The sequence below is a fragment of the Alternaria infectoria genome (assembly GCF_024043175.1).
Source record: "Alternaria infectoria strain BMP 0036 chromosome Unknown scaffold_32, whole genome shotgun sequence".
Lineage (NCBI taxonomy): Eukaryota > Fungi > Ascomycota > Dothideomycetes > Pleosporales > Pleosporaceae > Alternaria > Alternaria infectoria.
In genome coordinates this window covers 206,566-221,002 of record NW_026250721.1, presented here as the reverse complement: position 1 = coordinate 221,002, position 14,437 = coordinate 206,566, and the positions used below count along the sequence as shown (strand labels likewise).

Below are 14,437 nucleotides of genomic sequence, written 5' to 3'. Positions count from 1 at the left end.
CCTTCGGCAGAGGGCGCTCGAGGCGCCCTCCTGTAGAACGGCTTTCGTTGTCTGTCCAGACTCGGTACTTTCACCGGAGCAAGAAGTCAGTGCGTTCAACAGCAGACCTGTGCACGTCCGTTGCCTGGTGAAAACGGACCTGCACATATAGAAGTAGCGTTGCTCGTTCCCCTGACTTCTTTACCTCCACAGAACTGATCTTATCTCTACTCACATAGCTGGGCTACTTTCAACCATACATTTCCTTGCGAACCGCGCAACCGACAAGCGTATCAAGCTCCTACGATGACGGCACCTGCTATGCTCGATCATACCAAGGTCTTGCCGACTGAGCTGAGACACATGATCTGCGAACTTGTAAGCAGCCATAAACGCTTCCTGTCTTTATGCGATGTGACGTCCAATTGCTAACGGAAATATAGCTTCCGTACGATGATCAAAAACATGCCCGCCTGATCGACAAAGCATGGAGCTCTGTAGCTGGCACAGTACTTTGGAACACCTTCACGACCAATCTCGATGAAGGCAGCACAATCGATGCGCTACTTCGTTCAGATGACATTTTGGACATGATCAAGGAGCTGGATATTGACGGATGCAATTATGGGGAAGAACCTTTCCCCACCACTACGGAAATCTCAAGTCGTTTTGTACAGCTTCTGTGCGCGCTACCGCGAAACAGCCTTCGAGCGTTTACGACCACGCTAGACTTTGACGAACGTACGGTTGGTCTTATACTCAAGACTCAATCTCAGCTGTCGAAACTTTCGTTTCCCTCAACGACCCTGCACGACAAGCTACTCACAGGAAATCTAGATAAGCTGGAAGATTTGACACTTCTACCACAAGAAGCAGATCGCCATGCCGATGCCAAATGCTTGGCTTTCACTCCCGTTCTCCGAAGACTCGCAATCAAACCCAAGGCTCAAGATGCACACAACGGAAGACCCTACTCCTGGAGTATGCCAAAACTGGAAGTGCTCTTGGATCTACGCAATATCGAAATTCACTCTGCTTTCATCGAAGAGCAAGGAGATTGCTTCGGCGGTATGACCAACCTGAGTAGCCTACAAAGTCTGCTTCTGAGTAACTGTTCGGATATGCCGCGCACCGTACAGTGCCTCGCCGATGAGTTTCTCAAATGCGATAAGCCCGCACTCAACTCAGTCATCTTCCGACAATTGAACGGTCTGGAAGGAGAGAAGCCATTCAACACCGAAATCGAACACTTTCTTGAAGCCGTTCCGACACTCGAGACTCTCTGCATCACCACAATCAAGGCCATGCGCCCGTCTATTGGTAGCATCTGCCGCCACGGAGAATCTCTGCGCTACCTGCACATTGATCACTTCCCCAATCTTTACGAGTACAGAGGTCTCTATACGGGAAATGTCGAACGGTATACGCCTCAAGAGCTTGAGAGGCTCGTGGCAAGTTGTCCGCGCATTGAAGCGCTCAGTCTTAATCTTGTTGATTGGGACCTTGGAGACTATACTGCATATGACACTTTCAATGTGCACGATACCGGACGAGGTTTACAGGAGGATGTGAAAGTTTCCGATCTCTTAGTAAGTGTTTCGCGATGACGCCAACGTTGGTCGTGAATGTCACACTAATTTCATCATAGCTACCTCTCACCCAACTACGCAACCTCCGCAATCTCCGTATTACCTATCCTTTGTTTCAAGCACAAAATGAGGAGCAGGAGGAGACATATGACTACATCATCCACAGACATCAACTCCGCTATCAACAAGTAGCCAATGTCATCATGGAGTTTTTTGCAGACCACGAATCGCCCATCGAGCTTCTTGCCTTTGGTCCGGGCTACTGGCCAGAAGATACATACTCGTCGGCGGGCTGGATGGACATGAATGGGCATTCATTTCCCGACTTCTCCTACCGTCGCGGAATAGTGACAGTAGCAATGCGCGGAGGAAAGCAGGTTTCGCGCGCTGTTGCCGTTCCCATGCTAGAACAAGGCCAACATGAGGCTATGCTTTTCTGGAAGTAAGCGGCTGGAGACAAGGTGGCCAGAGGATGTTCACGGTCTGTTATGGTGGCGAAGCCACGAGATGGAAGTTAATCCATCCTTTGGCCTGGGGTGCTTGATACCTGTCAGGAAACATGCGTGTCTTTGTCGCGCAGCTGGTGTTCGGGAGATTATGGGCGCATCATGTCTGCTTCTAGAGTGTAGCGGATACCGCGTGATGCCGTATAGCTAGGAGAATAGCACCAAAACACTTCAATACCACAACTTCCATGTCCAGTCCCCCCAGAGTCAACTCCTACGTAATGCGCGAAGTATCGTGATGAGTTTTGGGCGCACAGCTCGCAATGACATCACGCGTCATGCTTTTCCAGATGTGGATAGCGTGGCGCACGGGTGCTTGCTGAAGGCAATCTCCGAGCCCCCGAGACGCCTGCTCTTCCATCATCACCTCGCACCATACAGTCTCCGCCAGCTCTCATCAGATCGCGCAGATCTATGGACGCGTCTTAGCTCATCTATATGGCGTCTCTTAGTCTACCACCGTCGCGTGATCCTTTTATCTTGCGACGCGTCTCGTTCAGCCGTCCGTACCTGTTGACCTGACATACCTCGAACGCTACCAGGAGATGGGCCGTGGTGTTTCCAACAGCTATGCATGGGGCTCATTGAGGAATGATATGACCAGATATTGGTCGCTTGATCTAGTGCTGGCAAGCACTTCCATCATGATGTCTTTCGAACGCGCTTTACCTTGCGCCCGACTGGAACTACCTAGGTACATGAAGCAGTGACTGCATCGCCTTCACTAACTTCGGTATGCAATCTACAACTGATTATTCAGGTCTTCAGTGAATGGAAACTTACTCACGTTGCTCACGCCGCAGCCTTTGGTGGCTGACTTCAATTTCACTCATTCCACGCTCCTGCTGGTGCAGGGACCAACGCGCGCATCTATCGAATAAGAACCTTACCTGCTCCCGCTCTACTACTCATCGACTGATCAACTGACCACACGACTTTACCCTGGACTGCACCATAACCAGCGAATTCATCAACCAAAATGCCGCAAGCATCGGGCGAACTCGACATGGCCCCAGTACCTAGTGTGCAAGGTTACATTGGAAAGATACCACAGGAGCTGCGGCTCCAGGTGTGCGAGCTGGTAAACTATCAGCAAGATCTAATACTGTCATGATGCTAATGCAGACGCAGTTGCCAGGCCAAGCGCTCAAGAACCTTGGACTGGCCAACAAACGATGGCGAAAGTCTAGTTCGACTGTGCTCTGGAAGACTTTCAGCTCCCATCTCCAGGAACGAGGTCGCGATTTCGACGCGCTACTGTTATCTCCACCTAATGGATTTCTCGATAACGTCAAGAATCTTAAGATTACGTCTTTTGATGTCTCCGAGAAGGTGCTGCAGCTGATCGCTGTCCTGGCCCAAAACACATTACGCACCGTGGAGCTACCGACTGGGAACCCCAGGATCTTGGGCCTTTTGATTCGCTCTCAAAATCTGATTGAAGAGCTTACATATCAGCACCCTGGACTGCAGCATAGCCGTCCGGACTCTCGCTTCCTTGTAGGCAACTTGAATAAGCTTCGAAAGTTGACCATTACACCCGCCAAAGATGACGACTTTAATGCATGGCTTCTCAATACACCAGCTTTGGAGACCCTTAATATTGCACACTACAACGGGTTCAAGCCATCCAATCCCGAATTACGAGACTTGGCTTCTCTTAAAAGGTGGAAATGTCCTAGTACTTTCATACCTCTGAGGCTTCGACACCTTCGCCTGTCGTACCTCAACCTATTCGACGGCCCTTACCATCTGGGGAAGATCACTGATCTCCAGTCTCTTACAGATCTTGAGATAAGCTACTGTATCAATGTCTCGTCCTTTTTAGAGCATTTGAGCATCGAATACTCCGCACTGGACAGCTTCGCTTTGAAGTCGCTGTGTTTTACACAATCTTTCGAAGAACCAGATTTATTCAAGTTCTTAAATCAGTTTATCGGATGCTTTTCAGGCCTGGAGAGGCTCTTTGTCGCGACCCGAAATCCTCAGCATGTCAATGTGGAGAAGATGTGTCGACACGGGCAAACTCTACGACTTCTCCACTTGGATCCGTTGTATCGTCCAAGTCGCCTTCCGCTATCCGAAGCCAGGAACCACTGCTACACGGCTACCGAGCTCGAGACACTTCTAGTTGGATGTCCAAAGATACAGGAGCTCGGTGTTCATGTCGCTGCTATCGATATCCGCTCTATGACATGTGGTGTACCATATCTGTTTCCTCAGGAACAAAACTTTGCAAAGGCTTTGGACGTAATAGCCCGCTTTCCTTTGCTTCGCAGCTTGCGCCTTACGCATTTGCTAGCAACGTGGTCGAATGTTGAATTCGGCAATCCAGTTGAACGTGCGGTACAATACTCCCAGTTGGCAACCGAGGTCCTACAATACCTAGCAGCGCGAAGTTCGCCGATCGAGATTTATGCTAACAGCCCTACCGTGACTCCGGGATATCTCGACATGGCGAAGGACTTCCAGGGTCATCAGTGGCCTCATTACTACTACGTGCGCGGACTGATGACCTTACCATCCCGTGGCCGCACCCATACGGAGATCGTGGCGGTACCAGTCAAGGGGGAGAATATGGCAGGCTACCTTCCGAAACAAACAATCTTGCTTAGGAATGAACCAACGGATGAAGTAATATGGTAGTAGCTGGTCGCGCGACGATCATATTTTCGCAGTACTGTGCGCTATTGCATACATCTACGAATAAGATATGCCGGGTTTGCCAGACCAATACCTGCAGCGGAAAGAAGTGCGTGCCTTGGACACCACTAGCCACCGAATTTTGGGACGTAAATGATGGGATGAAGAACTAGAAATGAGAGAGAACGAGAAACGAATGGATAGCAGACGTGAATGAGCACGTGTTCAACGTTCAGTAGCTAAATACATGTTCTTCTCCATATCGCTTTGCACCCCAAGATCAGTATCAATCCGACAGTCACAGCACCAAGAGCAGCTTCATATAAGAACCCAGACAGCCTCGTACCCGCCAGGCGGTATGAATACACCTCTCAAGGGCCCCTGGAGAACAGGACTAGCGAGTACATAAGTATTTAGATATCCAATTTCGTAAGTGGGATATTGAATTAATGGAATCAGCTTGGAAACATGTGCCGGCCGTCAAACAAAAGCTGTCGATCTTTGAAACCTTGCGATATGAGAGGCGAGCAAGAGCATGGAAGAGTTGTCCAAGATTTTTGATGCGCACCCATATGCTCCTCAGAAGCCTTTTTTAGTGTTGTAAACCCGCTGATGCTTGAAGGAAGAAGAGAGCAGCAGCGATAGTGAGGAAGTATCTATAAGCGCATGGAGCTTCTTATCATAAAAAGGCGTGAGTGTGTTGTGGAAGCCATTGTTCTTGATGTGTGGTGTTTTGCACTTCGCGGGAAGTCACACAGGCGAAGACATCGGCTACGATGATGTGTATTTCGGAGCAAGCTTCATAGCATTCTCAAATGACGTTTTTAGGATAATTTAGACAGAAAGATCAAGTGCGTGAAGTAAAGGACTTGGAGCGACAAGCGGGCGGTTTTCATGGCTATCCGTAGCGTTGCGGTATGACATGATTGCGAGACCAATTCGCACAACCATGTGGAATATAAGTGCCCGCCTCCCAGTATTTAGGCACATTTAAGAAACGAGAAGAGACGGCGCAGACATAGGTATCTGTTCCCTGATTTGTTGCACAGTCATGGGGAAGAATCTTGCGTTTTTTTGGTATAGCAAACCACTGGGCTGAGAGTAAAAAGTAGAAGATCTGAGGCGACTGTTAAAGAACGATCGTGTCCAGCCGCGGTGTCGTCGTATGGTAGGAAAGCAACGAAGAGCAGGAAGACCATGGAATTTGATTTGTATGTTTTTAGAATGCACTCCGCGAGCGAAAGAAAGAAGAGAGGACATGCGGCGCTCGTCCTGGGTTTTTTGGTGCGCACACATGTTTTGCGTTGCCTTTGATTTTCTGGTATTGCACACCGAGAAGTTGAGGATGAGAAGGGATACAGAAGCTCGTGAAAGGAGTGCATTTATATCCAGCGGCGGCGCCATCGCCAGTCGATAATATAGTTTCATTCACGCCATCTGGTCTAACGCTCGTCCTTTAAAAGCGCGTCGAATGTTTCCAAGACGCAAGATCGTGACGACCATGATCCAGTTGAATAATGGTTTTGTACGTGGAAGAGAGCGACAGGCGAGAACATGAGATTCTCGTCTTTATACTTTGGTGCACACTCATGTCGATGTCCTCGTGAGTTTTTGGTACACTCCGAGAAGTAGTCGGTAAGAATGAAAGGCACGAATCTTCCGAAAGAAAGAAGTATTCATATGCAAGTGCCGCGCCGTGGCGTGCGGAGAAGAGCGCGGGATCTTGCTAGCCATGAAGCATTTGGCAAACATTTTGAATTCGGAAGGCGAGGCAGGCGAGAACATGTAGGCTGCGTTAGGACCTTTCGGACTTACACACATAACCTTTTATGAATCTGAATTTGGTCTTTTGTAGGCAGATAGGTTGGAGAAGGAAGAGAAGATCATCCAGACAGATGCCATCAGATTTGTACACTCCCGCAATACGGAAGTAAAGTAGCAAGAGCGAAGAGCTGGAGCAGGCCATGAAACGTTCGAACCAGGCATTTCAGATCAGCCCAGCGAGCGAAAGGGCAGCCGAGACCATTCTCTCTGTGTCTCAGATTTTTGGACTCGCACTCATCACGATCAGTGCGTGTTAGTTTTGTTTTCGCAAATTGGTGGCTTGAGGATGATAGATGAGAGCTCTGGGAAGGAACAACCGGGTAGCTTTTATATGTCAGCCAAGGCGAGTAGTGTGGTAGGCAGAGTGGAATGATCGTGCTCGACATCAGCACTGGCATTGTGACGTTGGAAAGAGAGAGGCAGCCGGAGAACATACGCTGGTGACCTTGGTTTTTTGGGTTCACACTCATGTAGGAAACGATTTCCGATTTGGGTACTGCGTCATCGCGGGTTAGAGATAGAAAGGAAGAAGTCCTTGGAGAGACCAAATTGGTGGTATTTATGCCGCGATAGACTAGGAGTAAGCGATCCATGTAGCTTTGTGATAAGCGATAGTGCTGGTCGTATTTATCAACCGTTCCGTTGTTTCAAATCTGGCGAAGAAAGGCAGAGAAGACCATGTTGCTAGTGCGAATTAGTTTTGGGTCCGCACACACATGGCCTCTCTTTACTTCTATTTTGGTATTTCACACAAGAAGGATGATGATAGAAGAAGAGGACGAGAGCGACGAGGGAGAGGTATTTATACGCAACGGCCGTGTACAAGAGCGCGGTCATATCAGGTAATAACATGTGTTTGCTGGTGGACTAGATGCGGAAAGAGTGAAGAGGAGAACGACATAAGAGGTCAACCCTTCGATTTTGATTTTGATTTTGGTCAGATTGTTAAAGTTGCGCAAGTCCTCTCGCACAGGTCATGCGCAGTCCTTAAGTGTATTTTTCGCACACACAACATTGAAAATGAAGACTTTGGAGTTTACAGACCGCACAGGTACTCCAACACTCATGAATCGCTATCAAACAGCGTCTCACAAACATGAAATGATTTTTGCTGAATTTTGGTGAATGGAATGCTGAGAATGTTGTTTAGAAAATCAGAGGCTGGGAGCGCACATATGACTGATGATGTACGTTTCAAGACCGCACCAGCCATCTTACTGATCATTGTATCGTGTTGAAGTATTTTTGACTATCCCGTAAAGCCAGACCTTTCGGCACAAACATGAAAAGATTGACTTGAGGGTTTGGAAAGAAGGGCAGCGACAGTCTTTCTCCAAAGACATGAAGCTTTGGCTAATTTTATTCTTGGTAGATAAGAGAAGGGAAGAGGACGAGCGAGCCATCGAATCGTCGTACTCGTTATTTTGGACTCTCCACATGTGTAAGCTGGACTTTCATTTTGGTATTCTGGTAGAATGGTGTAGAGGCAATGCGAAGAAAGTAGACGAGCCACGACGTGATTTTATACAGTCCAGCATACCGCTAATGCCCGTTTGAGGGGCGAAGGGGCGGAAGAAGGACATTTGACTTATCCTTTCTATTTTCCGCAGAAGGCACAGCAGCAGACCGACAGACATGGATTGGATTTGACATCTTTTGGAGTCTCCACACATGGCAATTTGTCCCGGGGATTTCGAGAGAGCATCAGTAGGTTTTCTGATGCCTTCGTAGAAGGCAGAACAGCAACCCGGCAGACATACTGCTGAAAGTTGGCCTTTTCAGGTCTCCAGACATCCGAACTCTGCTATTTGCTTTCTAACCCAACATCGTTTGGCATGATTGAATTTTTGTAGAAGGCGGAGAGGCGAACCGAGAACCATGCGTACGGGTACTCTGACTTTTTGAGAAAGTTCAGACATGTGAAGTTCATCGTCAAGATTTTGAGTATCGCAGAGGAGGAAGATGGAGAAAGGAGTCTCCGTCCACGAGACTGTTTTTATAGCCGTTGCGACGCGGAGGGCAGCAGACTCATGACTAGAAGCTGTATTGATTTTGTTTTTGTAGTTTGCCACAACCCTCTTAACTGCTCGCATGGAATGCAACCGATCATCTTTTGAAGCAGATCATAGTGATGTATGAAGTTCTTTTTTCGTTTTTCCAAGAGATCGAGGGAAGAACATGGAAGTTTGCCTCGCGCTTTTTGAAACACGCCATGAGATGCCTCTCTTTGGATTTTAGTAATATCGGAGAAGAAAAGATAGTTTGATGATCAGCGGAAGAAGCAAGTCGAAAGACCTTTATATAGCCACCAAGCTAGAGCGCCTAGTCAGTACACCTGCATAACCTCGGGAGCTGCGGCAACTAGACGTTTGCCCCCAAAAAAACCTGCGGGTCGGCCGTAGCCTCCACTTATACCCGTCGCTCAGAAAGATCACCATACACTTCACGTGGTGGCAAATATCGACAGAAATGTCAGACGAAGTTATGAATGTGTAGTATATAGTACAACACCACACCCATCTTCCGCAAAGTAACCCATTCATCTACGAGATCTGTAACCTCTTTCCCATGGTATTCCAACCAGAAACCAGGAATGTCTCCCCATGTACGCCCGTGCCGAAAAAAACAGATCCCGTCAAGCACCCATTATTTCATGAGGTAATACAGTAGTGGTAACCATACCCCATCGATGCCATGCCCTTTGCCTAAGCAGATATTTCCCAAGAGGATAAAGATGAGCAGTAGAAGCAAGCAACAATGACAACAACAACCGAATTAAGACTCCAAGCTCTTTTTGGGGGGAAAAGTGTGTGAAAGCGATACGTTGATTTTCGTGGCCGTTCAATGATGGAACGTGACGGTAATCGTAGTGATATGTAACAATGAAAGGCAAAAGTAATAAGTATGGTATATGGACAGTAGAATGCAGGTATGCCGCCGACCCTGGCAGTCAAGTATGGATGTGTAGAACGGAATGTGTGGCGAGTGACGGGTATCGTTCACGGATTACGAGGCCTATGTGGGCGGTATCTCTGGAGGGCGGGATGCTCTATAGGACGGTGTCCTCGATGCTGACACCGCCAGTGGCGTTGGCGGCGCTGTACTTGCCATTCGCAAGCGCGCTATGTACGGGTTCGTCGACGGTGGAGTTGTTCGTGCTTGGGTGGGAGCTGCTCTGCGGCGACTGCGCAGCGCTGCTGAGAGCGGGTGTGGGCATGGTCGGGGAGTCGATGCGATCGTAGCGGAACATCTTCTTCTCGACCTGGGCATCTGTTAGTCGACTGTCTTAAGGATAGGCTAGGTCACGCGACAACTTACCGAGACACATTGCTTGCCGGGAATGACCTTCTTGGCCTTTTCAAGCTCAGGCTTGAGTGCTTGGACGAACTTCTCGTAGTCATCACGGTTGAGCGTGTCCAGCATCTTTTGGATGACGTAGTTGCCGTAGCCATCCCTGAGAAGGTTCATGACGTTTGACTCGCCTCGCTCGTTCTTGGCAAGGATGACCGATACAAGCTCACGACGTTGCGCATCGTCGCTGCACTTGAGGCACTGCTCGACGACGTTGCTGGCGAACTTGTGCTTTGAGAACAGGAGGAACTGCGCCTTGATCAAAGCCACGATCTTAGCCCTGTCTTCAGGCAAGCCGTGCTCGATGACATGCTGGGTGACGTAGTTGCCGTATTGGTCGGTGATGAGCTTGGGTCCCTCTGCGTGTAGCTCGTTCAGGATGAATCTCCGTTGTGGCTCCGGTACCTTCTCAAGTAGTCGCTGAACGACACGGCATCCGTACGAGTTGACCGAGAGTACGCCGACGTTGCCTCTGAAAGCCTCGACCACCTTCTGGATGTACTGCATTGGTACCCGGTCGATGACCTTCTGGATGACGTGGTTGCCGTTCTGGTCCTTCACTGTCTTGAGAACGTCCTTCTCGAGTTCCTTGACCATCTCGGCTTGCTGCTCGGTAAGTGCGTGCTCAAGCGCCTGGTGTGGTTAGTATCTATGCTCAAGTCGTGGGAAAGAGGGATCTACCTTTTGAACGACTCGGCAAGCGTACATCTGGTTGGCAAGCGCAAGTACGTGACCCTTCATCTTTGCAACAAGAATCTTCTTTTGGACCTGGTCTCCATGCTCAAAGAACTTCTGAATGACGTAGTTGCCAAAAACGTCCTGCATGAGCTGCAGCGCGTTCTCCTCGAGCTCTCTGAAGACGCTCTCCTTGACTTCGCTGTTGGCTGATTCAAGCTTCTGCTGGATGAAGCGGGAGCCATGTTGATCTCCAGCAAACTCGACCACATGGCCTTTGATGTCAGTGAGCTCCCATCGCTTACTCTGCTTTTGCTCTCTCTTGAAGTTGGACAGTTCAATGCTCATAGCGCCGAGCCCATCACCGACCTGCTGCTCCCGAGGACCCCTGGGTGGCTGCTGTTGGACAGGCTGCATGGGCTGCATCGAAGGCACGTTCATGTGCTGTGGTATAGCGGAAAGGGGCAGGCCGTTGGGGAGACCATACTGGTACTGGTATGGGTTCTGCAGTTGAGCCGCGGGAAAGAGGTGCTGATACTGTTGCTGGTGAAGTTGGCTTGGAGAGATGAAGTTACGCCGTTCCTGTTGCGCCATCTGGAATCCAGCCAGTTTGTTCTGAAGCTGCGTGACGCTGTTGGGATGCGCCAACATTTGCTCGCTGGTATACGGGTTGAGACGGTCGTACACAGGTGGTGTGCTCATCTGAGAGTAGAACGGACTCTGACGAACGCCAGTACCGTTCGGCACACTCCGACTGTTGTCAAGCTGGGAGGAACGTAGCTGCGAGTTGAGCTGGTGGTTGGGGTAACCATCTGGGGTGTATGTGCCTGCATTGCTGAAGTTGCCGTCATCTGCTCTGGAGAGCGCACCGTTCATGTCCTGCCCGGGTGTTGCTGCTGGCGTGAATGCGTTGATACTAAACGACCTATTCGGTCCCATGCGCGCGTCTTGCTCTTGCTCATGGCTCAGCCTTCCGAACGTGCCAAACGACTCGCTTTGTATCGATCCGCTTCGTTCTTGGAAGGCGCGGCCACTGGCCATGGAAAAAGACGATGCTTGACGGGGAAGCTGAGAGAGCCTAGAGAAGGCATCTGCTGCCTGGCCGAAAGGTGCAGGTTCAGCACCATGCCGGGACGGAGGCAGACTTCCGTTTTGTGAGCCGGCTCCACTGGAGGACGCAAAGTACTCCGAGTTTGCTACGCTTCGGCGGTCCTCGCTTGGGGAGTGGACTGAGCCTGTGTCTGGCCACGATGTGACGCCGGTATCAGGGCGCTGGGATGTGGCATCTGTCTGGCCGAATCCAAAGTTGGTGAAACCAGTGTTGAGTGAGTCGATCTGGTGCGATGTGAAGGTGGAAGTGGTGGGGTCAAGGAATGGCTTCACCGGTCTCGCGTGTGAGCCTTGGCCTGCCAGCGAGCCCCTCGCAGAGGGGAAGAAGGAAGAGGGCGAGTTGTCGCTGTACTGCTGGACGGGCGCTTGAGCGACAGATCGCTTCCGGGCTGGTGATACGCCGGAGCTCCTGGCGTGCGGTATGCTGCCGGATCGATGTTCACCCCAAGCAGGTCGGGCGGTGGGTCTCCATTCGGTCTCTGAGTTGGCGAGGAGGGAACCTGAGCCGGTCTTGCCTTCGACCAAGTCTGCGGAGGCACCGTTCTCTGGGCGCGGGTCAGTGTTGCACTTGTCATAATTGAATAGTGGCATACCTCGGGGACGCGAGTTGTCTCTGCCAGCGGAGCCAAGCCCAAACGAGCCGATGGAGTTGTTCCAGATAGTCTTTCCCCATGGGGATGCGTGCGAGCGCTCGGCGTCTGTGCCGTTGAGCGAGATGCCGTTGGAGTAGTCGCGCGGTCGAGTCTGGAGCAAGTGTCAGTACGCCATGCTGCATGCATAGGGAAGTGGCTACCCACATTGCCGGACATGACTGCCATGTTACGGCTGGAATCACCGGGCGTGCTGTTCATTTACAGGCGAGAGTGACGTTATTAGGCGGCGGAGAATATAGTGCAGTCCGGTGGAGGATGCGCGGGGTGGCTTATGCGTGCGCGAGTGCGAGGGTCGGACTAGGCTCAGGCGTCAGCGCAGACAGGGCAGGTGCGGGGGCAGAGAATGCGGACGCTCTTTCCAGCCGGTATAGTGAGGGACTATGAATATATTGTGCGGCGGCGTGGTGCACACGGATGCGGCAGCGAACAAAGAGAGGTGGTCGCGGACGTCCGAGGGAGGGAGGCCGTGGGTGCGGGCGAGGTATGCAGGTCCGGGTGGGTGATGGGGTCTTTCTAGACACAGTTCATGCTAGTCTTGAAGCAATGATGTTGCGCGCCAGGCGGGGGACGCATACGGGTGCGATGACCAAATGCAGCGGCGGGGAGTGCAAGGGCGGGAGGCAGGGCACGAATGCAGCGGTGCGGGAGGAGGATATAGATAATGGGCGGGCGTGCGGGCGGTGGGCGTGTGTGTGGGCAGACCGGGCGCGCGAGTTTGGTAGCGGGCGCAGAGGTTTCGGGGCGCAGCCTGAGGGAGAGGGTTGCGCCAGCTGTGGGTTCGGAAGATGTGTTTTTGGTGATGAAGATGCGACTGCCCTGGAGGATAGGATCGGCAACTAAGGGCAACTAAAGCACTGGGGAAACGCTAAGGCTCAGGTTGTACCGAAAGCGTCGCCTAGAGGTCTTCGGGTGCTTGGATGCAGGCCAGGCTTGGGGAGAGGGTCGAAGGTGCGATTGGAGTCCAAGGTACGATCTCCCTAAGAACAAATATCCTCCGTTTTCTTTCCTCTTGCGCCCACCGGCTGCAATGCGCTCGCGTGTGCCAAGAGCGAGTCAGGGACGATGCGGCAACGGAATCCGGACGATCCTCTGTGATGCGAGGTGTCGTTATGGCAGCCTGAGACACTCCCCATGCATGGATAGGAGACCCTCAGCATTATCTACAGGCCCGTCGTGTTTCACCACCACCCTGCCGCCACGTCCAAGCGCACCCTCTGCTACGCCCTCACCCTCCTGCATGCCAGTGTTTGCCGTCGGGACAAGATTCTTGGTAGCCACAAGAATTCGGTAGCCAACCCACGCCCACCATGTGTTGCCCTCGTCGACTTTTCTGCGATGACCAATTGACCTCTGTCTGCTTACTTGGAGCGAATTGGTCGACCTCGATGCAGCCTGAGTGACATGCATGGACATGAGGAACTCGTCGACGTGATTGCCTGGAGGCACAGCAGACGATGCACGGCAACCACGGTCGCACTCGCTGTGGGTTTGATCGATGAAGAAAAACCTTCTCACGCTCGTGACCTAGATCATCCATGGATTGTCCTCGTTGCCAACACTCCCTGCAAATATAACGCCTCCTAGCTGCGGGTTTGCGCTGCAAGGCTGCAAGTCGGATGCGAGGCGTCCAGTGAGCCTCCCATCTCCGCTCTGTGTTCATAGCTGTGCTGCGCTGGCGGGCCAACAAGCAGAGCAAACTGCTGCAATCGCCAAGTACCTTCTTCGTGATAAAGTTCCTCCTCTGACTGTGTTCGTCATGGAGCTTCACATCTACACCGCTCTTGTTGCGTTGACTGGTGTTACACACGATAAGCCACCGTTGATCGCCGTGAGGTCACGATGGAACACCATCCAGTGCCATGTAGCTGTCTGAGAAGAGCCGGTGACAGCATTTTCCCCTCAATCGCAGACAGTTCATCGCTTCTAGAAGACGACATGCGACAGCCCCAGAGTCAAGGGGTCACTTGGCGTCAGGCAGGCGGGAAGGCATCAAACGTCCCGAAGGCTCAAACGCAGGGCCTGACGATGAGATGTTTAACGGCGGGGACAGGAACCGAGTGGGCGCAGTGGAGAAGCCAAGTGCCGGCCTGGCTGCATCCGTAGGACC

The 14,437-nt window shown here is 51.3% G+C and overlaps 3 protein-coding genes across 3 annotated transcripts; 2 read left to right on the top strand and 1 right to left on the bottom strand.

Annotated features, from left to right (window-relative positions):
- Window positions 1–342: 342 nt before the first annotated feature.
- J4E92_010184 (uncharacterized protein) lies at window positions 343–2,014 on the top strand (the record flags this gene model as incomplete). Its single annotated transcript, XM_051501525.1, has 3 exons — window positions 343–357; window positions 423–1,568; window positions 1,628–2,014. 3 exons carry the CDS (start codon window positions 343–345, stop codon window positions 2,012–2,014), a joined length of 1,548 nt encoding a protein of 515 aa, XP_051348310.1.
- A 1,039-nt stretch (window positions 2,015–3,053) lies between these two features.
- Window positions 3,054–4,720, top strand: J4E92_010183 (uncharacterized protein; the record flags this gene model as incomplete). The annotated part of the gene is made up of 2 exons (XM_051501524.1): window positions 3,054–3,155; window positions 3,206–4,720. 2 exons carry the CDS (start codon window positions 3,054–3,056, stop codon window positions 4,718–4,720), a joined length of 1,617 nt encoding a protein of 538 aa, XP_051348309.1.
- Window positions 4,721–9,590: 4,870 nt separating this feature from the next.
- Window positions 9,591–12,486, bottom strand: J4E92_010182 (uncharacterized protein; the record flags this gene model as incomplete). Its single annotated transcript, XM_051501523.1, has 4 exons — window positions 9,591–9,803; window positions 9,860–10,525; window positions 10,574–12,421; window positions 12,475–12,486. 4 exons carry the CDS (start codon window positions 12,484–12,486, stop codon window positions 9,591–9,593), a joined length of 2,739 nt encoding a protein of 912 aa, XP_051348308.1.
- Between the last annotated feature and the right edge of the window lie 1,951 nt (window positions 12,487–14,437).